The following is a 26,970-nucleotide window of genomic DNA, read 5'->3' on the forward strand; positions in this document are numbered from 1 at the left end:
CCATTGGTAGTCTAGGGTAGCAATACATGAACAGAAGAGTCTTGGGGCAGCAGTACATCAGTTTTAGTGACAAGACATTGCAAGATACATATTGGTTTGCCCATGACTTACCTGTATCTTGTGTTTAACCGTTTGCTATGAAGTAATGTGGCTCATTTGTACGGACTGCTGATTTCAGGGCCATGGTGGGTGCGGCAGATATCAACCCAAACTGAAGAGAACTGGTCTTGAGGTGGTTGCAAAATGGAAAAATGTGAATGAGGAGTCCCAAGAAAAGAAACTTATTCTGTCAGCAGAAAGAGTGCTTGAAATCTTCAAAAGAATTTCTGATGAAGAGTGTATGATTCTTGGAATGGACCCAAGGTATGCTCGTCCTGATTGGATGATTCTGACAGTGTATCCTGTGCCGCCATTGGCTGTGAGACCAGCTGTTGTCATGTTTGGCTCGGCAAGGAATCAGGTGCGTTGCAATCCCTTCTATGGGAAATATTAGTGGAGTGTCATTGTGCGACATTCAACATGAAAGTCCAGGGGCCCTTGTCATAATGTTGAATGCCAGAGATGGAGAGAGTTCCAAGATTCAAATACTACAGGAGGTAGATCATCCATGACACCAGGACCCCCCTTAAGTTCAAAAGATGCACAAACTTACAAAGAGTATATTTTTCTCTTTTCTGATGTTTGAGTATCTTTTACCTTGATTCGGCCTACTCCAGCAGTTGTCTGTTACTTCTTAACTTTCATCTACATAAGGTGCAACAGCTGTTAGAGAATCGCAAATGCCCAATGATGTAAACCACTTTAACGTCTTGACTAGCTGATAGTTACGTTAAACACTCTAATTTTTTTCTGAGGGCTACATGCATAGATCAGTTGAAAGATTTAAGAGACCTAATGACATCAGAAACACGTAGATAAAGGGAACTTCCATGGAATTGTATTATCCATCCTGGGCTCTCATCCTGTATCTTCTGCATAGTTGTCACCAGCATCATCTTCCATGGAAATGCAGGGATAGAAATGTAGTGTCTTGCAACTGTCCCACAGGGCACTCAATGTTCAGGAGTGCCCTTTGGGAATAAAGGGAGCCAACAAGAACAATGCTTCTTTGAACCTGTTGAATGTCATTTCCCCATGAGATTGTTTGCACCTTCCTTTTCATTGAAATTGATAATAGTAATACCTTTTTCAGTTTGTGAATCCCAGGATTATTTTATGAATGCTATGTCCATGTTAATGTGTTCATTTACCAGGTGAATTTCTCTACAGTGATGACTGGCTTCATCATGTTTATATATAGACGTGTGTGTAAAAGTATGATTTCTAGGTAGCAGTGCCATTATGATTTTAACTGTGCCATTGGTACTGTAGTATAACAAATGTCAAACTCTGAAGTGGAATAAGAATTTTCATCTTTGTCTTCTGATTGATCCAACTTGTTGAGTTTTATATCTGTGACATGTACTTTGAGCATTCCCTCAATATTGTCATGATGTTAAATTTCTATCCTTCATGAGGTCAGTGAAATAATGTCTTTCTTGGTGGTAGGATGATTTAACTCACAAGTTGGCTGACATAGTGAAGGCCAACAACCAGCTTCGACGTAATGAACAGAACGGAGCAGGAGTTCACATCATAACTGAAGACACAAAGTTGTTGCAGTACCACTGTGCCACACTGGTAGACAACGAGCTGCCCGGTTTGCCCAGGGTGAGTCACACAAATATCTCGTAACTAATCCGAAACTAATACAATTCATGAAGGACTAGTCAGTGTTTGACACTAACACTGGTCCGCTGCTCTGAGTCAAGCATATTTCCTTAACATGCTTAAGGACCAGTAAAATTGAATAAATGCTGGTGTTGTGTTATTTGGGGTTCGAACAAAGTAATTTAAGTTGGTTCTAAGCTCAAGCAAACCCAGCACCCTAAACAACACAGTGATTACCTTCTTGGCTGGTTTCTCATTCTAATTGCACAATGAATTAATACCTTTTATTAGTTTTAAAACCTTTTTTGGTCAGGACCATTGTGTCTGGTAGAGATCCAACAAGATTTTTCTATGTGCTGGTCCTTTGGACCACTGACAGATTTTGTGTCAAACACTAATGACTTTTCCTTGAGGACTACCACACTTAACATCAGGTAGGTGGCAAGTCGGAAGCAGATCATGTTTTGGGACTAAATAAATTTAATTTCTACACCTGCATAGTCTCATACACTAGACAAGGCATTCCATCCTTGATCAGCTGACATTCTACTTTCTGTTAAGAGAAATGGACTACATTCAGTTGCCACCATATTTTTTTAGTTTGGGATGTGATGACAATTGCTCTTACACATGAGGGGCGGTCGGGTAGCCTAGTGGTTAAAGCGTTCGCTCGTCACGCCGAACACCCGGGTTCGAATCCCGACATGGGTACAATGTGTGAAGCCCATTTCTGGTGTCCCCCGCCGTGATATTGCTGGAATATTGCTAAAAGCGGCGTAAAACCAAACTCACTCACTCACTCACTCTTACACATGAGTTGGTACACCAAATCAAAATAACTCATTTTCCCCATATTGATGTTACCATGGTTCTAATTAATGTGATGACTTGACAGAGGTTACTTGTATGTTGTGAGGGCAACATTTGTATGGTGGAAGCGATATACCAGGTGTTTTGTTCCTCTGGAACAATATACCCAGGGGAAACTTTCCACATGAACAATATACTCAGGGGAAACTTTTCATAGGAACAATATACCCAGGGGAAACTTTTCATAGGAACAATATACCCAGGGGAAACTTTTCATAGGAACAATATACCCAGGGGAAACTTTCCACAGGAACAATATACCCAGTGGGAACTTTCCTCTGGAACACTTTACCCCGGGGAAACTTTTCATAGGAACAATATACCCAGGGGAAACTTCCCTCAGGAACAATATACCCAGGGGAAACTTTCCTCAGGAACAATATACCCAGGGGGAACTTTCCACAGGAACAATATAAATATACCCAGGGGAAACTTTCCACAGGAACAATATAAATATACCCAGGGGAAACTTTCCACAGGAACAATATACCCAGGGGGAACTTTCCTCAGGAACAATATACCCAGGGGGAACTTTCCTCAGGAACAATATACCCAGGGGGAACTTTCCTCAGGAACAATATACCCAGGGAAAATTTTCCTCAGGAACAATACCCGGTATACCCAGGGGAAACTTTCCACAGGAACAATATGAATATACCCAGGGGGAACTTTCCTCAGGAACAATATAAATATACCCAGGGGAAACTTTCCACAGGAACACTATACCCAGGGGAAACTTTTCATAGGAACAATATACCCAGGGTAAACTTTTCATAGGAACAATATACCCAGGGGAAACTTTCCACAGGAACAATATACCCAGTGGGAACTTTCCTCTGGAACACTATACCCCGGGGAGACTTTTCATAGGAACAATATACCCAGTGGAAACTTCCCTCAGGAACAATATACCCAGGGGAAACTTTCCTCAGGAACAATATACCCAGGGGGAACTTTCCACAGGAACAATATAAATATACCCAGGGGAAACTTTCCACAGGAACAATATAAATATACCCAGGGGAAACTTTCCACAGGAACAATATACCCAGGGGGAACTTTCCTCAGGAACAATATACCCAGGGGGAACTTTCCTCAGGAACAATATACCCAGGGGGAACTTTCCTCAGGAACAATATACCCAGGGGGAACTTTCCACAGGAACAATATACCCAGGGGAAATTTTCCTCAGGAACAATATACCCAGGGGAAACTTTCCACAGGAACAATATGAATATACCCAGGGGGAACTTTCCTCAGGAACAATATAAATATACCCAGGGGAAACTTTCCACAGGAACACTATACCCAGGGGAAACTTCCCTCAGGAACAATATACCCAGGGGAAACTTTCCTCAGGAACAATATAAATATACCCAGGGGAAACTTTCCACAGGAACAATATAAATATACCCAGGGGAAACTTTCCTCAGGAACAATATACCCAGGGGGAACTTCCCTCAGGAACAATATACCCATGGGGAAACTTTCCTCAGGAACAATATACCCAGGGGGAACTTTCCACAGGAACAATATACCTAGGGGAAACTTTCCACAGGAACAATATACCCAGGGGGAACTTTCCACAGGAAGAATATAAATATACCCAGGGGAAACTTTCCACAGGAACACTATACCCAGGGGAAACTTCCCTCAGGAACAATATACCTAGGGGAAACTTTCCTCAGGAACAATATACCCAGAGGGAACTTTCCACAGGAACAATATAAATATACCCAGGGGGAACTTTCCTCAGGAACAATATAAATATACCCAGGGGGAACTTTCCACAGGAACACTATACCCAGGGGAAACTTCCCTCAGGAACAAAAACTCCTGGTGTATCGATTCCACCAACAGATGTTCAGGGGGTACATATTTACGCTCACATGTCATTGACAACAGGAACAGTACTGATGATATAGATTGGGAATAAAAAGTAAAAATTTCCAAACCTCAATTTTGACCATTTTCCCATTCCTAATTGTATTGCCTGTCCTAACATGTCATTGACAACAGGAACAGTACAGATGATATAGATTGGGAATAAAAAATAAAAATTTCCAAACCTCATTTTTGACCATTTTCCCCTTCCTAATTGTATTGCCTGTCCAGGGCACTTAGTTTTGAATCCTGGGTATATATCTATTACAACATAGAACTGACAGTTCAAATACAGATGGAAATATGTTACATAGATGGACACTGACCACAACCATTTCTATACTGCCTGATATCACCTCAGAAATCTGTTGAATTTTCTAGGCGGTACTAAAGTCAGGCCGTCCCCTGAAGTCAGTAAAACAAAGATTGAAGGGAAAGGAAGGTCGAGTTCGAGGAAACTTGATGGGAAAGCGTGTGAACTTCTCTGCACGTACTGTCATTACGCCAGATCCCAATCTGAGAGTGGACCAAGTTGGTGTTCCCAGAACCATTGCACAGAACTTAACATTCCCAGAACTTGTCACACCATTCAACATCGACAGGTCAGTGGCTCGGTCTATCATGAAATAAGTTGATAATATTCTGCATGCTTGCAATGTTCATTGACATTGTATAAAATCATATTCTTACTTATTTCTAAACTTTAACTTGCATATTTTTAAGGTGATTTGGTTTTATTGTTGGGGCTGACCTGTGTCATGTAACATCACATCACGTCAAGTCCTGTCAAGTCTCACATCATAAATACCACATCACATCGCATCACGTCGCATCGCATCGCATTACATTACATTACATTACATCTCATCTCAAATCATAAATATCGCATCACATCCCATCATAAATATCACGTCATAAATATCACATCACATTGCATCACGTCACACATCGCATTGCATCGCATCGCATCGCATTACATTACATTACATTACTTCTCATCTCAAATCATAAATATCGCATCACATCCCATCATAAATATCCCATCATAAATATCACATCACATCGCATCACGTCACACATCACATTGCATCACATTACATTACATCTCATCTCAAATAATAAATATCGCATCACATTACATCATAAATATCACATCGCATCACATCACGTCACACATCGCATCGCATCGCATCACATTAAATTACATCTCATCTCAAATCATAAATATCGCATCACATCACATCATAAATATCACATCATAAATATCACATCACATCGCATCACGTCACACATCGCATCGCATCACATTACAATACATCTCATCTCAAAGCATAAATATCGCATCACATCGCATCACATCACGTCACACATCGCATCGCATCGCATCACATTAAATTACATCTCATCTCAAATCATAAATATTGCATCACATCACATCATAAATATCACATCGCATCACATCACATCACACATCGCATGGCATCACATCGCATGGCATCGCATTGCATCGCATTGCATCGCATCGCATCGCATCGCACCGCATCGCATCGCATCGCATCGCATCTCAAATCATAATTATCTCATCACATCCCTGAGCTCATGGCAAGAGTGGTCAAGCTCGACGTGAGTATATACTAATTCAGTGAAAAGCCTACATCTTAGGTTTCTGAGGGTCCATGGTCCAGTGGTAGAGCTGGAATGGAATTTCGGGGTTCAATCCCTGGACATGTCATACCAAAAGACGTTAACATATGGTACTTGTTGTTACCCTTTCTGGCGCTTTGCATAAAGGGGCAAAAACAAGAACTGTTCAGCTCGGAGTCAGTATACTGTGTCTGAGTGGGGTATTCATGTTAAACTGTGGCATGGTATCTCATCTTAACCCCATTTCACACCACCTCACCTGAGCGTACAGCGTACAGCTGTCTCATGTTAGTGAGTGTATGTTGCAGGATGCAGGAGCTAGTACGTCATCGTCGTCGTCGTGATGCCAATCAGTATCCTGGAGCCAAGTACATCATCCGAGATAATGGAGAGAGGATCGATCTCAGGTTTCAACCCAAGTGGTCAGATCTCCATCTTCAAGTTGGCTACAAGGTTTGTAGAGGCAAAAATAATGAAAGAATATTTAACAATTTGTGTACTGTTTTTATAATTTGTAATGATCTATATACCGTATTCGACATAATAAGCGCCCCGCACTAATAGGCACCAACGGCGATATTTGCTAATATAATGGCTAGTGAAAATCCCAATTAGCACCCCTTCCGATTGATCAATGTACACAAGATTTATTTATTCGTGTATAATACGCACTCGTGTGTTATATGCACCCTTAACTATAGACAATTAGATTCTGGAAAAATATATCTGTCGTGTATTATACGCACAGACTTTTCTTTTGTATCATTTCAGGCTGTCAGCATAAACCACGAAAACTCTGTTTTTTTCACCAAAATAATATTCTAATAAGAGCTCCTTATTTCTAATTTTGAGAGTGCACTGGGCGCTTATTACGTCGAATACAGTATGTTGATATGTTATTCAATGTGGCGTTATGCCCATCTCAGAAGATCTCTATTGTTGATGAAGATTAGTCGGAATGAGATCTTTGAATATGTTGATAAGAAATGTTTTTTTTACAATTTGACAGTTTGATGATGCTTTTTGATAGCAGTCATGATAAGCTACAAGAGCTGTGTGATTGGTTTGTTTGATCAGTGTTTACTGCCATGCCCTATGATGTAAAACACTTAACGTCTTGACTATCTGATAGTTACGTTAAACACTCTAATTTTTTTCTGAGGGCTCAACATCATGAGCCATTAAGCACATTGTAGCTCGAAGGAGGTAAACAGAAGTGACGAGAAATGATTGTTGGTTTGCTGTTATCAATTTCTCATAGTGAATGTTGCTTTTTGTTGCCCTACAGGTGGAGAGACACATGCAAGATGACGACGTGGTCACCATCAACCGACAGCCCACTCTCCACAAGACGAGTATGATGTGTCACAGGGTCAAAGTGTTGCTGTGGTCAACTTTCCGTCTCAATCTCAGGTATGTTGTCTAAAGAACAATATAGAATGTTTGGTTCTCCTTGGGAACCTAGTCACGATATGGCTGAAATATTGCCGATGTGACGTTAAACTTAACTCACTCACTCACTTGAGAACCTCAATAACCTAGATGCACTAGCTTATTAAGTGTAAACATTAACAAAAGGGAGAGAAGTCAGTCATGAGTCGTTAATGCATACCAAAAGAAAGTTAACTTTATATTTTAACATACTGTTTCTCCACAGAAATATTAACAAGTTTAAATGGTTGTAGCAGATTCTCAGATCTATGGTAGGACTCTCATCTGTAGCAGATTCCCAGATCTATGGCAGATTCCACAAATAGGGCGGGTATTGGCACATACTCAGATTATCATTAATAATTGGCAATTTCTATAGGACTAAACATCGTGTAGATTCATATATTGCGGCAGATTTACGATGATCGATGTTGAGATTTCTCTGGATTATTTTTATCAATTCCCCATTGGAACAGCATCGTCGGTGCAGGGATTGCATATCAGTACTTTTCTTAAAAACATTCCCCAAAGTTTCATCATGGAAATAATTTTCTACAACCATCCGCACCATCCTCTCATTTGCGGGAGTTTAATATTTTCACGCGTCCCTACTTTGGGATTCAGAGCCGAAAAGGCCGTAAAGGCTCTGAATCCCAAAGTAGGGATGCGTGAAAATATACACCTTAATCATTTGAATGTAATTCGGCTTTAGGGTCTTTTGATACAGGTTTCTTCCCTCTGCCGGCATGAATCCCCTATGAGAAATCCTTCATTTTCTATGGTGTCCGGCTCCACTGTTTTCGACTGATCGCTGTGTCTATCGCTAATAGATGTTAAACTTACATGACGTCATCCCAGACAAGGAGTCATGACATCATCTCAAGCATGACATCATGTAACAATTGAACTGATAAGACATCATTCCAAACACGACATCAATAATGATGGAATCTTCCACGGATCTCAGAATATGCCACAGATTAGAGTCCCGCCATAGATCTGAGTCCTACATTTATCATCCAAAACTGGCTCCCACAGGAGATATCGCATGGGGGAGATCAAGCGATATCTACATTGTGGATATCGCTGTGATGAAATTACATCACAATGCTTTGCAGACCATTGTGACGTCATTGGTTACCATGATGTCACAATCAAATGACATCACTTATGGCTCTAGTACTGAAGCTGTTAGCAGTACTTTTTACACTTAAGACACTGCTTATTACTGTCTCCAGCTGAAAAAGTTGGAAGAATGATGTTGGCTGATAAATAAAATCTCAGCCGAGTGTCTTTTGATATCAAATATATCAACACTCGTTGATAAAAGTGGAAAAACTCCTCAGCAAGCCTTTTCCCACTTTTATCAACTCATGTTGATATATTTGACATCAAAAGACACTCGGGTGAGATTCTCTATATATGTCTGCCGTGTGATGATAAATGTTACATCCCCCGGACGGTGTAACCTTCGATAGGTATTTATTACCTGAAAGAATTTAAAATGAAGAATTCGATCTCGGACGACTGTTTATTCAGAACAGTAATGGCGTCACATGTGAGATGACAAATCAAAAGGATAATTTACAATTAACAATAAAATTGAAATTCAGTACAATACTTAGACTTACACCTAGCATTAAGCAGATAAAGGTTATGCAACCTTTGAGCAATAGTGAATGCATAGTTATCTCCCTTGGATTCAGTGGAAAATTCACTAAGTTACTATCATGACAATATTGCATTAAACTTTGACAGAATACTTCTAAATGCATTTTACAATGTGAAATTATTGATAATAAAGTAATAAAACATTAATTTAGCCTTTTGTTATATTTTGACATGAAATATACAAAGTTGGGACAATTGTATAATAATGTGTGAAATAATAAATTGAAAATATATAAAAAAAACTTGAAAATAGTTTTGACAGTAATTGGAAAATATTTGTAAAACAATACTAATAATTGTCCTTAACAAATATATTGACTACACTATAAACTCAGCTGACTAGATTTGTTTGCATTAAAAGTTACAAAATATTAATATATTTTTGCAAAGAAATCTAAAGCGAATTACAGTAATGCTGATTAACAGAAATTCAAACCAGTACTAACTGTTACAGCAAAGTTATGGCTATATACTTGCAACACGCAAATGTAACCAATACATCGATCGACAACCTCGAATTAGAATTACCTCCCTTAGACTATAAGCGGAAGTGGCGCTTTGACCACGTGTAATTCTAGAAAGTTCTTACAGAATTGTCTCCCTTTCATTAACTTGCACTTTCACTAATCTCTGCATTTACAGAATTTGTAGTGATTAAAAACTAACAGATTTACAAGGAATATTCTCTTAAGAATGTAATTTGAAACACGACATAATCACAAATTACAGCTAATCACGAAACTAACGCTACAGCGTGTTGCTGTTCATAGAGCGACGTTCATTGATACGACTTTTCAATCAAATATAGAAAATATACATAAGCACATATGCAAAAACCTATGTAAATATGTTCTATGTGTTGGGGGAAAGGTGGGGGTTCTGATTTGGATTTGATTACAACCCTGCAAGAATTCAAAATGAAGAATTCGATCTCGGACGACTTAATTCTGTTTATTCAGAACAGTAATGGCGTCACATGTGAGATGACCTCATATTACCCATACGGCTATCAATAGACAATGACGATACAGAAGCGTCTGTTGATTCTTTTCAAATACTATTAAGATGAATTTGATGAATTTTGATCTGAAATAAACCAAATTTTTTATATGGGGCCCCCCAAAAGTAGCCAAAATATTACATTTACTTATATGCCTTTTGGAGCGTCTAACATAATATTCAACGTTTTGATTTCCTGAAGGGATAACATGGACATTACTTCCTACTTTCAGGTACAAGAGCAATGGTTGAAGTTATGATAACGCTGACCTTATCTTATCTTTTCTATTTAGTGTAACCACCCCCTACAATGCTGGTTGTGATGGTGATGAGATGAACCTTCACTTAGCGCAGTCACTTGAAACCCGGGCTGAGATTCATAATCTGGCTGCTGTCCCTCGTATGATCATCACCCCCCAGGCCAACAGGCCTGTTATGGGTATTGTGCAGGACACGCTGTGTGCTGTCAGGAAAATGACAAAGAGAGATGTCTTTTTAGACAGAGTAAGGGTCATTTCTTTAACCTACTCTAAACTGTTTATGATGGTATAGAAAGATTATGACTACGCATTCATTGGGTATTTAGTAATAATCCTTGGTGGAGCTTTGAAGTTGAAGAGAAACGTTGTTTGGTTATGTGTTTGCTATTGCTGATCATGCCATCACATACTGGTATCATGTTTTGTCCAGGGTGACGTGATGAAACTGCTGATGTTCATGCCGACATGGGACGGCCGACTGCCGATTCCAGCCATCCTCAAACCCAGACCCTTATGGACAGGGAAGCAAATCTTCTCCATCGTCATCCCTGGTCGAGTGAATGTGACGAGGACTCACAGCACACATCCAGATGATGAAGACAAAGGGCCGTACAAATGGATATCTCCCGGAGACACCAAGGTATTGACTGACTGGGTCAACTTAGCCCTGAACATGTACGAAGAAAATTGTCAGTTTTGGTTACAGCTTTCAATGGCCATTCATAAGCCTAAAATGTTGTTAGTCATTGAACAAGAATTATGAAGGTGTATTCCTATGTATTTCCATCCACTTGGACAATGAGTGGCCTCGTGGTTAAACAATGAGAAAAACTTACTATTCAGTAACATAGGTTCATGGTACCCCATGGTGCAATAATGCTCAGATATTGATACAATTAGCATAATATTGTACTCAATCTCACTGTTGCTGTGGAATTTGATATGAATGAAGACCTTTGGCCTCCAGTCATGGGAAAATAATTTCATGATCTTGCCAACACACGTTATTTCTGAAAGACATGTGACATGTCTTTGATGAGATTCAAAGTTATTGAAATTGTTTGTTCCACAGGTCTTGATAGAAGATGGTGAGTTGATCTGTGGAATCTTGTGTAAGAAGACTCTTGGTGCCACATCTGGAGCTCTCCTGCATATTGTCTTCATGGAACTTGGCTTTGACACAGCAGGAAAACTGTATGGTAACATTCAGACATGTGTCAACAACTGGCTGCTTATTGAGGGGCACAGCATAGGAATTGGAGACACCATTGCTGACCCAGAGACATACATAGAAATTCAGGAGACCATCCGTAAAGCCAAAACGGAGGTGATAGAGGTCATTGAAAAAGCCCACAACGATGAGTTGAAGCCTTCGCCCGGTAACACACTGAGACAGACTTTCGAGAATCAGGTATGAAACAGATCTCTGTCTGTCTGTTTGGTGTATGTTTCTGCGTGTGTGTGTGTGTGTGTGTGTGTGTGTATACTGTTGTACATCATTGCACTGCTTGTGTTATGTTGTACATCAGTGCACTACTTGTGTTATGTTGTACATCATTGCACTGTTAGTATTATGTTGTACATCATTGCACTGCTAGTATTATGTTGTACATCATTGCACTGCTAGTATTATGTTGTACATCATTGCACTGCTAGTATTATGTTGTACATCATTGCACTGTTAGTATTATGTTGTACATCATTGCACTGCTAGTATTATGTTGTACATCATTGCACTGCTAGTATTATGTTGTACATCATTGCACTGCTAGTATTATGTTGTACAAGATTGCACTGCTAGTATTATGTTGTACATCATTGCACTGCTAGTATTATGTTGTACATCATTGCACTGCTAGTATTATGTTGTACATCATTGCACTGTTAGTATTATGTTGTACATCATTGCACTGCTAGTATTATGTTGTACATCATTGCACTGTTAGTATTATGTTGTACATCATTGCACTGCTAGTATTATGTTGTACATCATTGCACTGTTAGTATTATGTTGTACATCATTGCACTGTTAGTATTATGTTGTACATCATTGCACTGCTAGTATTATGTTGTACATCATTGCACTGCTAGTATTATGTTGTACATCATTGCACTGCTAGTATTATGTTGTACAAGATTGCACTGCTAGTATTATGTTGTACATCATTGCACTGCTAGTATTATGTTGTACATCATTGCACTGTTAGTATTATGTTGTACATCATTGCACTGCTAGTATTATGTTGTACATCATTGCACTGCTAGTATTATGCTGTACATCATTGCACTGCTAGTATTATGTTGTACATCATTGCACTGTTAGTATTATGTTGTACATCATTGCACTGCTAGTATTATGTTGTACATCATTGCACTGCTAGTATTATGTTGTACATCATTGCACTGCTAGTATTATGTTGTACATCATTCCACTGCTAGTATTATGTTGTACATCATTGCACTGCTAGTATTATGTTGTACATCATTGCACTGCTAGTATTATGTTGTACATCATTGCACTGATAGTATTATGTTGTACATCATTGCACTGTTAGTATTATGTTGTACATCATTGCACTGCTAGTATTATGTTGTACATCATTGCACTGCTAGTATTATGCTGTACATCATTGCACTGCTAGTATTATGTTGTACATCATTGCACTGTTAGTATTATGTTGTACATCATTGCACTGCTAGTATTATGTTGTACATCATTGCACTGCTAGTATTATGTTGTACATCATTGCACTGCTAGTATTATGTTGTACATCATTGCACTGCTAGTATTATGTTGTACAAGATTGCACTGTTAGTATTATGTTGTACATCATTGCACTGCTAGTATTATGTTGTACATCATTGCACTGCTAGTGTTATGTTTTACATCATTGCGCTGTTTGGTTTATGTTGTACATCATTGCACTGCTTGTATTATGTTGTACAATATTGCACTGCTTTTATTATGTTGTACATCACTGCACTGCTAGTGTTAAGTTGTACAATATTGTACTGCTTGTAACTTACATCTGTAAAGATTGATGAAATTTCACTTAATAAGTCTCATTGTATGTAAAAATAAATGCCATCAACATTTGGTGTCCCCCGCTGTGATATTGCTGGAATATTGCTAAAAGCGGCGTAAAACCATACTCACTCACTCACTTCTCTTGTTTAAGTGAAATGTTCTGAATAGGTCGTTATTCAGTGAACTACATGACATTTTCATCCAAAGAGCAAATAGAGCATCAAGCCAGAAGGTAGTGGTGGTTCGATCCCCAGCCGTGTCGTACCAAAATGCATTAAAAGAATATTAATATTCTTATCCTGCCCTTGGCGTTGAGGAGATAAAACTGACTGACTAACTCAGAGTCAGTATACTGTGTCTGAGTGAGGTATCCATGTTAAACTGCGGCATGGTATCTCAGTGGGCTAAAACAAGGACTGGTCGGCTCGGAGTCAGTACACTGTGTCTGAGTGGGGCATCCATGTTAAACTGTGGCATGGTATCTCAGTGGGCTAGCACTATAAACTAGTGTACACACGAACACATGCATGTTCATGCATGCACACGCACACATGAACACTATGTAAGTTAAATAATCTTTAATGTAACCGGGGGGGGGGTTGGGGGGGCACGGGGGGCCCAGTCGTCTAAGGCGCCGCGATTCACTGTGCAGGGTTGCGTCCCTTGGGGGCACGCCAGAAACCTATGATTGTGGGTTCGAATCCCAGTTCGCCCCGATTATGTTTCTAGGTTTGTCAGCACCATACCCGTTCTCGTGGGTTTCACCGAAGTGGTAAACGTCTGTGACCTGCATCACTTCGGGCTTTCCTCCCACATTGAGCTGACACACCGCGATATAACTTGAATACTGTTAAAAGCGGCGTTAAACCAAACTCACTCACTCACTCACTTTAATGTAACTGTAAACTTAATTTATGACTCTTACACATCCTGTTTGGGTTATATCTCAAAATAATGTTCCCCGGGGCTAAAGTGTATTGTTTTGAGGATAATGCCTTAGGGTGTGGATTTGGCACATTATTATTGGTATTATTATTATAACACAATACCTTTTAGAAAGTTGTCAAATGTAAGAAATGTTATATTTCAGATAAATCTTTCTTAGTAAAGTACAGACCTGGGAAGATTCGGGATAGAATAAGTCTTTAGCAACCCATGCTTGCTGTTGAAGGCTACTTTGCTTGTCTTAAGAGGCAACTTATGGGATCGGGGGATCAGGCTCTCTGACTTGGTTGATACATGTCATCGTATCGCAATTGCGTGGATCAGTGCTGATGATATAAATCACTGGATTGTCTGGTCCAGACTGGTTTATTTACAAACCACCGTCATATAGTTGGAATGCTGCTGAGTGCGGCATTAAACAACAAACAAATAAAAAAAATAATGTATCGCTTTGAGCATGCTTTAGGTTGTGAATTTGGTGCATTAGAAATATTATTATTATTATTATTATTATTATTATTATTATTGACGTTATTATGTTCTGTCATGCTTCAGGTCAAAATAATCCTGAACGATGCTCGTGACAAGACTGGAAGTAAGGCTCAGAAGTCCCTGTCTGAATACAACAACTTCAAGGCTATGGTGGTGGCTGGATCCAAAGGATCGAAAATCAACATCTCCCAGGTACACATGGAGAACAGGCAGTTTCAAACAGTTCAAAACTGTGCTGCCAGGCTTGTTACTAAATCCAAAAAGTTTGACCATATCACACCGATTCTACGGAACCTCCACTGGCTCAAAATCAATGAGAGAATCCAGTATAAAGTGATGCTGATTGTGTTCAATGCGAGACACAATCAAAAACCAACTTATATCAGCGAGCTTCTTGAAGTGTACGTGCCTGGGAGATCTCTCAGATCAAGCTCCCAGTCCCCACTCTCTGTGCCTTGTGTTAGAACGGCGACTTTTGGAGGTCGGAGTTTCGCCAAAGTTGCCCCTGAGCTATGGAATAGGCTGCCATTGGATATTAGGAACATTGACAGTCCTACTTTGTTCCGATCAAGACTCAAAACCTTTTCACCAAATCTTTCTTAGAGTATTGAGGCTTTGTGTTTTCCTAGCTGTGTAATGTCTCTTTTTTTTTTGTCCCCCGCCGCGCGAAAGCGCGAAGCGGGGGATATAGTATTCACGACAGTCCGTCCGTACGTCCGTACGTCCGTACGTCTCACCTGTTTGTTGCCGGGATATCTCAAGAACTAAACACTGGATTGTCTTCATATTTGGGACTATGGTGTATATACAAATTCCGCAGACACCAGTCAGTTTTGGTGACCTTGACCCCATTTTCAAGGTCACAGCAGGCAAATCTGCTTTTGGAGTTGGAAAACGGTGTTGCCGCGATATCTCAAGAACTAAACACTGGATTGTCTTCATATTTGGAACTATGGTGTATATACAGACTCCGCAGACACCAGTCAGTTTTGGTGACCTTGATCCCATTTTCAAGGTCACAGCAGGCAAATCTGCTTTTGGAGTTGGAAAACGGTGTTGCCACGATATCTCAAGTACTAAACACTGGATTGTCTTCATATTTGGAACTATGGTGTATATACAGACACCGCAGACACCAGTCGGTTTTGGTGACCTTGACCCTATTTTCAAGGTCACAGCAGGCAAATCTGCTTTTGGAGTTAGAAAACGGTGTTGCCGCGATATCTCAAGAACTAATCGCTTGATTGTCTTCATATTTGGAACTATGGTATATATACAGACATCGCATACACCAGTCGGTTTTGGTGACCTTGACCTAATTTTCAAGGTCACAGCAGGCAAATCTGTTTTGGTGTTAGAAAACGGTGTTGCCGCGATATCTCAAGAACTAAACACTGGATTGTCTTCATATTTGGAACTATGGTGTATATACTGACACCGCAGACACCAGTCGGTTTTGGTGACCTTGACCCCATTTTGAAGGTCACAGCAGGCAAATCTGCTTTTGGAGTTGGAAAACGGTGTTGCCGCGATATCTCAAGAACTAAACACTGGATTGTTTTCATATTTGGAACTATGGTGTATATACAGACACCGCAGACACCAGTCGGTTTTGGTGACCTTGACCCCATTTTCAAGGTCACAGCAGGCAAATCTGCTTTTGTAGTTAAAAAAACGGTGTTGCCGCGATATCTCAAGAACTAAACACTGGATTGTCTTCATATTTGGAACTATGGTGTATATACAGACATCGCATACACCAGGCGGTTTTGGTGACCTTGACCCCATTTTCAAGGTCACAGCAGGCAAATCTGTTTTTGGAGTTGGAAAACGGTGTTGCCACGATATCTCAAGAACTAATCGCTGGATTGTCTTCGAATTTGGTACTATGGTGTATATACAGGCGGGGGACATTTTGTCACTTTGTGACAAATACTTGTTGTAGACTCAAATGAGCTTTTGAGCAGTTCTTCAAACAGGATACCAGCGCTTTATAAATCTGTAGTTATTATTATTAATGGTAGAGTGTCCGACCAGAGAGCGGAAGGTCTGGGGTTCGATCCCCAGCCGCGTCATACAAAATGAGGTTAAAAGATGGTACTTGTTGTTACCCTGTCTGGTGCTCGGCATTAAGGGGCTAAAACAAGGACTGGTCGGCTCGGAGTCAGTATACTGTGTCTGAGTGGGGTATTCATGTTAAACTGCGGCATGGTATCTCCGTGGGCTAGCACTATAAATCGGCATCAGTCCGGACTAGTACAAGCAGCCACACACATACCTGTGCATTCACGTTGCTATATAAGTGCAATAATCTTAGACGCGACGTTAAACCCCATTTCACCTCACCTCATAGGAATGAGGTCACGCTTCCAAGTTGATATATAACCTTGATACCAGCAAGACAACTCTGACAGCCAGTGTCAGCCATGACGGCAAGGAAAGCTGATTTTGGTTTAAATGTGAAGATGTGTCCGAAGTCCAGTTGTTCATAGTCTTCCCCAAGAACTTTTGCAGTGAGATGAGTGAAAGGCTGGGGTCGAGAGGCTTGTTTTATCCATGTGTCAGACAGTTGGTCATACAGGTGGTGGGCAAGGGTGATGGCTCTTTTACCACGATGCCAGCCAAGGTTTGTGTATCAAAGATTGCACCTTCATATTCCTCTGGTGTTTTACTGGGTTTCTCCAATTTTTGCTTGTTTCTGCTGCGGCACACAGAATCAAAGTGATTGGATCGACTGCACAGGGTGCAAGTACATGTATGACCATAGGCTGGGGATTCTTTCTTTCTGATTTTGGGGGCTGCAGTCTATCCGTGCCCCTTCTTGCCACAGTAGTTGCATACTTCAGATTTATCAAACTTTCTAGTTTCGCTGTGAGATGCATTCCTGTTGCGTCGGTAAGTGCTGTCGACTGCTTCAGCACCTTGAGAGTCAAGAAGTCGTGATGTGGAACGCATACCAGCTTCTTTGGATTCTACAAACTGGAAAGCCTGCTCAAGAGTCATGTCTTAGTTTTGGTCACCAAGGAGGTCTAACTGGATTTCGGGGTCATTCAGGCCACGTGTAAGCACATCCCGCAAAATAGCCTCAGTGTAGTTTACCTCATCATGATAGACTGGGCATGGAATGACAAACTTGCACACTCCAGCTTAACCCCGAAGCCTGATTCTTTCATATTAAAATAGTTAATCTCTCATGCCATGACAGATTAACATTACCAATATGAAAGAATCGGATGATCCTTAACTTCTTTTGAGTAGTATAATTAGCCTGCTTGTGTTCTGAATGAGGTAATAACGACCTGATAGATGATAGTGTCAGTGGTCCATTAATACGAGCTGAGAAAACGAATGTCCTGTAATATTGATTTAATACTTTATGTATATTCTGTAGATACTATCTGAAGATTTTCATGATGAATGTCCCCTTGTAAGGTCTAACAAATTATCCTGAAATCCTGAAAGTATTTGCAGAAATAGTTATAATAATAGTTGTATTTGTTAAGTCCTTATTAACTTTATTTTTCTTCAGGTTATTGCCTGTGTGGGACAGCAGAATGTGGAGGGTAAACGTATTCCATTCGGTTTCAAACATCGGACACTGCCTCACTTCACCAAAGATGACTATGGTCCCGAGTCTCGAGGCTTTGTTGAGAACTCATTTCTTACCGGTCTCACTCCTTCAGAATTCTTCTTCCACGCTATGGGTGGACGAGAGGGTCTCATTGATACTGCTGTAAAAACTGTAGAAACTGGTGGGTGATCAGGCAGTTGCGTTCAGTAGTAAGGATGTGAAGTCTGGAGGTCCTTGTTGTGCCGCTGATGTTAATATTACTCAGACTTGCCATCATTGGATTAAAATACAAAAGCCTCTCCCTTAATTTCTAACACTGCTAGTGTGATGGTGATGAATTATTTACAGTAGCAGCATCAGCAGCAGATACCTCTATTACTGACACATTTAATCAGCAAACAGGTACAGGTTGAAATGAAATATTGTGCACTCAATGATGATAATCTTGATCAGAGATCCTATGATGAATCAACTGAATCACTCTAAAAATTTTTCTCTGAGAGTGCAGTGACATCCCAAATTTACCCTGATTATGTTACTTGACATTTGTAAATGTCTAGAACCTGCCTTTCTCCGAAATGCCTCGATATCATTGAAATACTGTTCAAAGCAGTGTAAAACCAAACTCACTCACTCACTCTGTTTTCTGCTGGATAGTGGCTCACGTACATAATCACTTTCAGGTTACATCCAGCGTCGGTTGATCAAGGCTATGGAGAGTGTGATGGTCAAGTATGATGGCACAGTACGTAACCAGGTCGAACAACTGGTCCAGTTGAGATATGGAGAGGATGGTATGGACGCCACACATGTCGAGTTCCAGAATATGCCTCCACTCAACCAATCAAACAGAGCTTTCGAGAAGAAGTTCAAGTTCAAACCAACAAATGAAAGGTATTTTTAGATTAACCATATTTTTGCTTCCTTAAGCCACCTGTAGGCTTGGTTTGTGGTATATAAGGTGACTTTTAATATTGTATTTCAGCAAAATTACAACAAATATGTTTCTTTGAAAACATTTGAGATTATCTGGAGACTTTAATAGATATTATTCCTTTCTTACAGAGAAGACACTTCTGTAGACAAAAATAAGGATGATCCATATGAAATTTGAAATATATTTTTTGAATTTGTAGGGATTTGAGGAAGTGTTTGTCAGAGGAGGTGATCAAGGATGTGATCGGTGACCCAGCTGTCATTTCTGAGCTGGAACGTGAATTTGAACAGTTGAGGGAAGACAGGAATGCCCTGAGACAGATTTTCCCCACCGGGGATGGAAAGATTGTGTTGCCGTGCAACCTGATGAGAATGATCACAAATGCTCAGAAAATCTTCCGAATCAACACAAGAAAACCAGCAGATCTACACCCGATCAAAGTTGTAGAAGGTGAGTCATGTGACTGAATGACGATGTCCTGGCAACACCAAGGTCATCTATTGTAAAATCTCTGGAGATCTTTGACAAAATAGCACACCCGTATTCATTGTCTAAACTACCTTGGAAGGGAGACACAATGGCTATCTGTATCTGCTGAAGTAACTTGCTATCCTGTTACATTGCAAATTACCAATGTCTCTAAAATAGTATCATTTTTCACAATCATGATGTACTGTTTGAGTCTCAGTGCACGATTGAAGTGTTAGCTTTGCAGCATTTCTAAAGGGATGTTTGTTTCCTCCTTATCTGTCAGGTGTGCGAGAGCTGTGCCGTCGACTGATCGTGGTGGCCGGAGAGGACAGACTGAGTGTCCAGGCTAACGCCAATGCCACCATTCTCATGAAGATTTGGGTGAGAGCCACACTTTGCGCCAAACGTGTTGCCAACGAGTTCAGACTGTCTGCAGAAGCATTTGAATGGATCATTGGTGAAATTGAGACAAAATTCTTACATGCTCAGGTATGTTATACAATGATTGCTGCAATTTGTTTGCCTGCGCTGATTATGTTGGGTGTGTGTTTGTTTGTGACACAACAGGAGGTGGGGAAAATGTCTAATCCATTACTATTTATCCCCGACCATCAAGTGGGAGGGAATATTATAGGTTGTTCTCCGTCTGTTATGTTTCCGGAGCATTACTCAAGGACTGTTCAATATTTCTTGATCTAACTTTTCACAGAAATCGGTCTAGCCATGAACTGGTGATTGTGATTAAGTAATTTGTGAAAGTTATATTTTCCCTTATATCCATGACACCAAATTGGACTTGGGCACCTGGTGGCTTCTGTGAGAAGTGGCTTGAGTCTTACATACAATAAAATATACCACTGATGGGGAATATGAGTAATTCATGCTTGTTTCATCCGTCTGAGGTCCATCAGTATTGTGTCCCTGAGGGTTTTGAAACTGTTTTGCAAAGTTATTTTAGTTCCTATTTCTTAGTGCGTTGAAGTGTTGTCATTGGTGACTACACAGTATATGTTTCCAGTGATGACAACTTTGGACATGACCTTTTTTATCATGTGTCAGACACTCTTATTATTTTCTACGGACACTGATAGTTTTTAGACTAATCCTGAATTAGTTATTTTTGTTCGTTATTTGTCTCCAAATTTTGCGATAATGCATTTAAGAAATGGTGCAGCTCATTTTGAAATGGTTGTTTGGTTGTCACCCCCTCGCACGATCATCTTAACAAGTGAGGTTGTTGGGAGCATCTTCAGGGTTTGTAAGTATCAGTATTTTTTTTCCAAAAATGTAGTTATGAATCATAATCAATTTGTTCAAATTGACCTGTTTACTCCCTCTGTAGAGATCTGTTTGTGGCATTTGCTAACGTTTGTGTGATGTTTGTAGGCCCATGCAGGTGAAATGGTGGGAGCCCTGGCCGCACAGTCTCTTGGAGAACCTACCACACAGATGACACTGAACGCTTTCCATTATGCTGGTGTGTCTGCTAAAAACGTAACCCTGGGTGTACCTCGTCTGAAGGAAATCATCAACATCTCCAAGAAGCCCAAGACCCCCTCCCTGACTGTGTACCTCCTGGACCAGGCAGCAAGGGACGCAGAGAAGGCCAAGGTGAGTGACAAGACCAATAGATGCAATCGCTGTACAGCACCATGAAAGTCCTGTGGATCCTTGGTCGGGCTTGGATGATACATTTTGTGGAGTGAGGTCATGATACATGTGTTATCATGACACAGAAATTTAACACAAGCCGATGCTGAAAGATTTATGTTTAATTTTACGGAAAATATTTCGATCCTATGGAAGTGTATTAGTGCCACAGTCTAAAAAGCATCATCTACGTATATCAAAGTATCATCTAAATATCTGAAAGTATCATCTACCTATATCGTTTACGTAGATGTCAGTATCACCATGTCACAAATTATCATCTGAGTATATGTCAGTATCATCTACATACTTCAAAGGATCATCTACGAATATGTAAGTATCACCTACGAATATCAAAGTATAATCTACGTATATGTAAGTATCACCTACGTCTATGAAAGTATCATCTACGTATATCAATGTATCATCTACGTATATCAATGTATCATCTACGAATATCAAAGTACCATCTATGTATATCAAAGTATCATCTACGTATATCAAAGTATCATCTACGTATATCAAAGTATCATCTACGTATATCAATGTATCATCTTATATATCAATGTATCATCTACGAATATCAAAGTACCATCTATGTATATCAAAGTATCATCTACGTATATCAATATACCATCTATTTAATCAATGTATCATCTGCAAATATCAAAGTACCATCTATGTATATCAAAGTATCATCTACGTATATCAATGTATCATCTACGTATATCAAAGTATCATCTATGTATATCAAAGTATCATCTACGTATATCAAAGTTTCATCTACGTATATCAAAGTATCATCTACGTATATCAATGTACCATCTATGTATATCAATGTATCATCAACGTATATCAATGTATCATCTACGAATATCAAAGTATCATCTATGTATATCAAAGTATCATCTACGTATATCAATGTACCATCTATGTATATCAAAGTATCATCTACGTATATCAAAGTATCATCTACGTATATCAAAGTATCATCTACGTATATCAATGTATCATCTACGAATATCAAAGTATCATCTACGTATATCAAAGTATCATCTACGTATATCAAAGTTTCATCTACGTATATCAAAGTATCATCTACGTATATCAATGTACCATCTATGTATATCAAAGTATCATCTAAGTATATTTAAGTATCATTTATGACATGAAAGTATAATCTATGTATATGTAGGTATCATCTGCATCTATGAAAGTATCATCTATGTATATCAATGTATCATCTACGTATATCAAAGTATCATCTACAAATATCAATGTATCATCTAAGTTTATTTAAGTATCATTTATGACATGTAAGTATAATCTGCATCTATGAAAGTATCATCTACGTATATCAATGTATCATCTACGTATATCAAAGTATCATCTACGAATATCAATGTACCATCTATGTATATCAAAGTATCATCTACGTATATCAAAGTATCATCTACTTATATCAATGTATCATCTAAGTTTATTTAAGTATCATTTATGACACGTAAGTATAATCTACGTATATGTAGGTATCATCTACATAGATGATATTATTTTTAGACTGTGGCACTAATATGCTTCGATAGGATCCAGTGTGCAGTATGTTTCATAGAGTGAGGTTATGATACGTATCGTATTATGACACAAAAAAATAACACAAACTGATGCGGAAAGATTAAAGTTTAATTTAACTAAAAAATATTCTGATCCAGAATCCACATTTTCTGTTAGGAATTCAACAGTCATTTTGTCAAAATGTCAAACACTGTTTTAATGAGTGATTGTTGCTGCTCGACAGGATGTACTATGTCGACTTGAGCACACCACGTTGCGGAAGGTGACGGCTAACACAGCCATCTACTACGACCCCGACCCCATGAACACTGTGATTGTGGAGGACCAGGAATGGGTCAGTGTGTATTACGAGATGCCCGACTTCGACGCGTCCAGGATTTCAGTCTGGCTGCTCCGCATCGAGTTGGACAGGAAGGGTATTAGGGACAGGAAACTCACCATGGAACAGATCTCGGAGAAAATCACTGCAGGTGTGTTGGCCAGTAGACCAGTGCATCCCATTTCTAGTGTGACTAAATTGGGAATCCGTGAGTATCCGGATTAGAATCGGCCCCTAGCAACCAATGCTGGTCGTAAGAGGTGACTATAAACGGATCAGGTGACCAGGCTTGCTGACTTGGTTGCTGGTCTGTCAACTTACCCTGGCAGAATGGCTGGTACAGAACATAGGCTGAGTGTAACACACACATTAACATGGACGCACCTGTTGTAGCTCCATGTTGAAGTGCCGTATTGGGATTTCAAGGTCTCAATGATGAAGCTTAATATTGCTAACTTTGGTGGAGAACATTCACTCATCCATATTAACATATTGATATGTCCTGATGTGATTGTATGATCAGTGCTGTGTCCTGATGTGATTGTATGATCAGTGCTATGTCCTGATGTGATTGTATGAGCAATGATGTGTCCTGATATGATTGTATGATCAATGCTGTGTCTTGATGTGATTGTATGAGCAATGATGTGTCCTGATATGATTGTATGATCAATGCTGTGTCCTGATGTGACTGTATGAGCAATGATATGTCCTGATGTGATTGTATGATCAATGATGTGTCCTGATATGATTGTATGAGCAATGATATGTCCTGATGTGATTGTATGATCAATGCTATGTCCTGATGTGATTGTATGATCAGTGCTATGTCCTGATGTGATTGTATGAGCAATGATGTGTCCTGATATGATTGTATGATCAATGCTGTGTCCTGATGTGATTGTATGAGCAATGATGTGTCCTGATGTGATTGTATGAGCAATGATGTGTCCTGATGTGACTGTATGAGCAATGATGTGTCCTGATGTGATTGTATGAGCAATGATATGTCCTGATGTGATTGTATGATCAATCATGTGTCCTGATGTGATTGTATGAGCAATGATGTGTCCTGATGTGATTGTATGAGCAATGATGTGTCCTGATATGATTGTATGAGCAATGATGTGTCCTGATGTGATTGTATGAGCAATGATGTGTCCTGATGTGACTGTATGAGCAATGATGTGTCCTGATGTGATTGTATGAGCAATGCTATGTCCTGATGTGATTGTATGAGCAATGATATGTCCTGATGTGATTGTATGAGCAATGATGTGTCCTGATGTGACTGTATGAGCAATGATATGTCCTGATGTGATTGTATGAGCAATGATGCGTCCTGATGTGATTGTATGAGCAATGATATGTCCTGATGTGATTGTATGAGCAATGCTGTGTCCTGATGTGATTGTATGAGCAATGATGTGTCCTGATATGATTGTATGATCAATGCTGTGTCCTGATGTGATTGTATGAGCAATAATGTGTCCTGATGTGATTGTATGAGCAATGATCTGTCCTGATGTGATTGTATGATCAATGATGTGTCCTGATGTGATTGTATGAGCAATGATGTGTCCTGATATGATTGTATGATCAATGCTGTGTCCTGATGTGACTGTATGAGCAATGATATGTCCTGATGTGATTGTATGAGCAATGATGTGTCCTGGTGTGATTGTATGATCAATGCTGTGTCCTGATGTGACTGTATGAGCAATGATGTGTCCTGATGTGACTGTATGAGCAATGATATGTCCTGATGTGATTGTATGAGCAATGATGTGTCCTGATGTGATTGTATGAGCAATGATGTGTCCTGATGTGATTGTATGAGCAATGATATGTCCTGATGTGATTGTATGACCAATGCTGTGTCCTGATGTGATTGTATGAGCAATGATGTGTCCTGATATGATTGTATGATCAATGCTGTGTCCTGATGTGATTGTATGAGCAATAATGTGTCCTGATGTGATTGTATGAGCAATGATCTGTCCTGATGTGATTGTATGATCAATGATGTGTCCTGATGTGATTGTATGAGCAATGATGTGTCCTGATATGATTGTATGATCAATGCTGTGTCCTGATGTGACTGTATGAGCAATGATATGTCCTGATGTGATTGTATGAGCAATGCTATGTCCTGGTGTGATTGTATGATCAATGCTGTGTCCTGATGTGACTGTATGAGCAATGATGTGTCCTGATGTGACTGTATGAGCAATGATATGTCCTGATGTGATTGTATGAGCAATGATGTGTCCTGATGTGATTGTATGAGCAATGATGTGTCCTGATATGATTGTATGATCAATGCTGTGTCCTGTTGTGACTGTATGAGCAATGATATGTCCTGATGTGATTGTATGAGCAATGATGTGTCTTGATGTGATTGTATGAGCAATGATGTGTCCTGATATGATTGTATGATCAATGCTGTGTCCTGATGTGACTGTATGAGCAATGATATGTCCTGATGTGATTGTATGAGCAATGATGTGTCCTGATGTGATTGTATGAGCAATGATATGTCCTGATGTGATTGTATGATCAATGCTGTGTCCTGATGTGATTGTATGAGCAATGATGTGTCCTGACATGATTGTATGATCAATGCTGTGTCCTGATGTGATTGTATGAGCAATGATGTGTCCTGATGTGATTGTATGAGCAATGATATGTCCTGATGTGATTGTATGATCAATGATGTGTCCTTATGTAAGGTAAAGTAGCAATAATTTGAATTTCCATTTTCCAGGTTTTGGAGATGATCTCAACTGCATATTCAATGATGATAATGCCGAAAAACTCGTCCTGAGAATCCGAATCATGAACTCCGATGAAAGCAAAAATGAGGTTTGAGGAGGCAACTTTATTTAATCATCTTCTGTTGACTCGTTACTTATTTGTAAATCTGTTCTCTGATACAATTGAGGCTAATTTACATTCATTTCCTTACCAGTGAAGTGTTTTTAAACTCAGACCAGCTAATGGATGTATATCTAGAAGAAATGTCCTGCTATTGTGCACTCCATGATGATAATTAGGATTCATATGTCCTGTGATGAATCAACTGAATCACTCTAATTTTTTTCTCTGAGAGTGCAGTCCTGTCAGATCTATATGAAAGACAATGTCTTAACGTAAGCAGTTTTCATACGATGGACTCCCCTTCTGTGTTACAGGAAGAGGAAATGGCAGACAAGATGGAGGATGATGTGTTCCTCCGGTGTATCGAAGCCAAGCTCTTGTCTGACATGACCCTCCAGGGCATTGAAGCTATTGCCAAGGTGGGTTGTTTCTTTAACTTCCTTTTATTTTGTGAAATCAAGAGTTAAAATATGTAGCATCATGCATTTGTTACTGTCAGTGAATTGTGTGACGTGAAACCTATGGATACATAAATATAGAATACCAAACAAGCTCCCGTGTAATATCAATTTTATGAAACGAGTGAATAGATACCACAACTATTCACGAGTTTCATAAAATTGGTTTTACACA

General features: G+C 39.5%; 1 protein-coding gene across 1 annotated transcript in view; it reads left to right on the forward strand.

Annotated features, from left to right (window-relative positions):
* The window catches only part of LOC124147810 (DNA-directed RNA polymerase II subunit RPB1-like), a 68,816-nt gene that overhangs the window by 26,871 nt on the left and 14,975 nt on the right, over positions 1-26,970 (forward strand). Inside the window, exons 4-20 of the mRNA XM_048390594.1 lie at positions 179-460; positions 1,549-1,710; positions 4,846-5,066; positions 6,417-6,561; positions 7,397-7,521; positions 10,503-10,713; positions 10,900-11,109; positions 11,542-11,880; positions 14,998-15,126; positions 18,464-18,686; positions 19,189-19,399; positions 19,642-19,892; positions 20,197-20,402; positions 21,300-21,524; positions 23,362-23,608; positions 26,225-26,322; positions 26,652-26,756. Of these exons, the coding sequence (XP_048246551.1) occupies positions 179-460; positions 1,549-1,710; positions 4,846-5,066; positions 6,417-6,561; positions 7,397-7,521; positions 10,503-10,713; positions 10,900-11,109; positions 11,542-11,880; positions 14,998-15,126; positions 18,464-18,686; positions 19,189-19,399; positions 19,642-19,892; positions 20,197-20,402; positions 21,300-21,524; positions 23,362-23,608; positions 26,225-26,322; positions 26,652-26,756 (3,390 nt within the window). The remainder of the gene's footprint in view (positions 1-178; positions 461-1,548; positions 1,711-4,845; positions 5,067-6,416; positions 6,562-7,396; positions 7,522-10,502; positions 10,714-10,899; positions 11,110-11,541; positions 11,881-14,997; positions 15,127-18,463; positions 18,687-19,188; positions 19,400-19,641; positions 19,893-20,196; positions 20,403-21,299; positions 21,525-23,361; positions 23,609-26,224; positions 26,323-26,651; positions 26,757-26,970) is intronic.

The sequence above is a fragment of the Haliotis rufescens genome, unplaced genomic scaffold (genome assembly GCF_023055435.1).
Source record: "Haliotis rufescens isolate VD_foot unplaced genomic scaffold, xgHalRufe1.0.p SCAF_9, whole genome shotgun sequence".
Classification (NCBI taxonomy): Eukaryota; Metazoa; Mollusca; class Gastropoda; order Lepetellida; family Haliotidae; genus Haliotis; species Haliotis rufescens.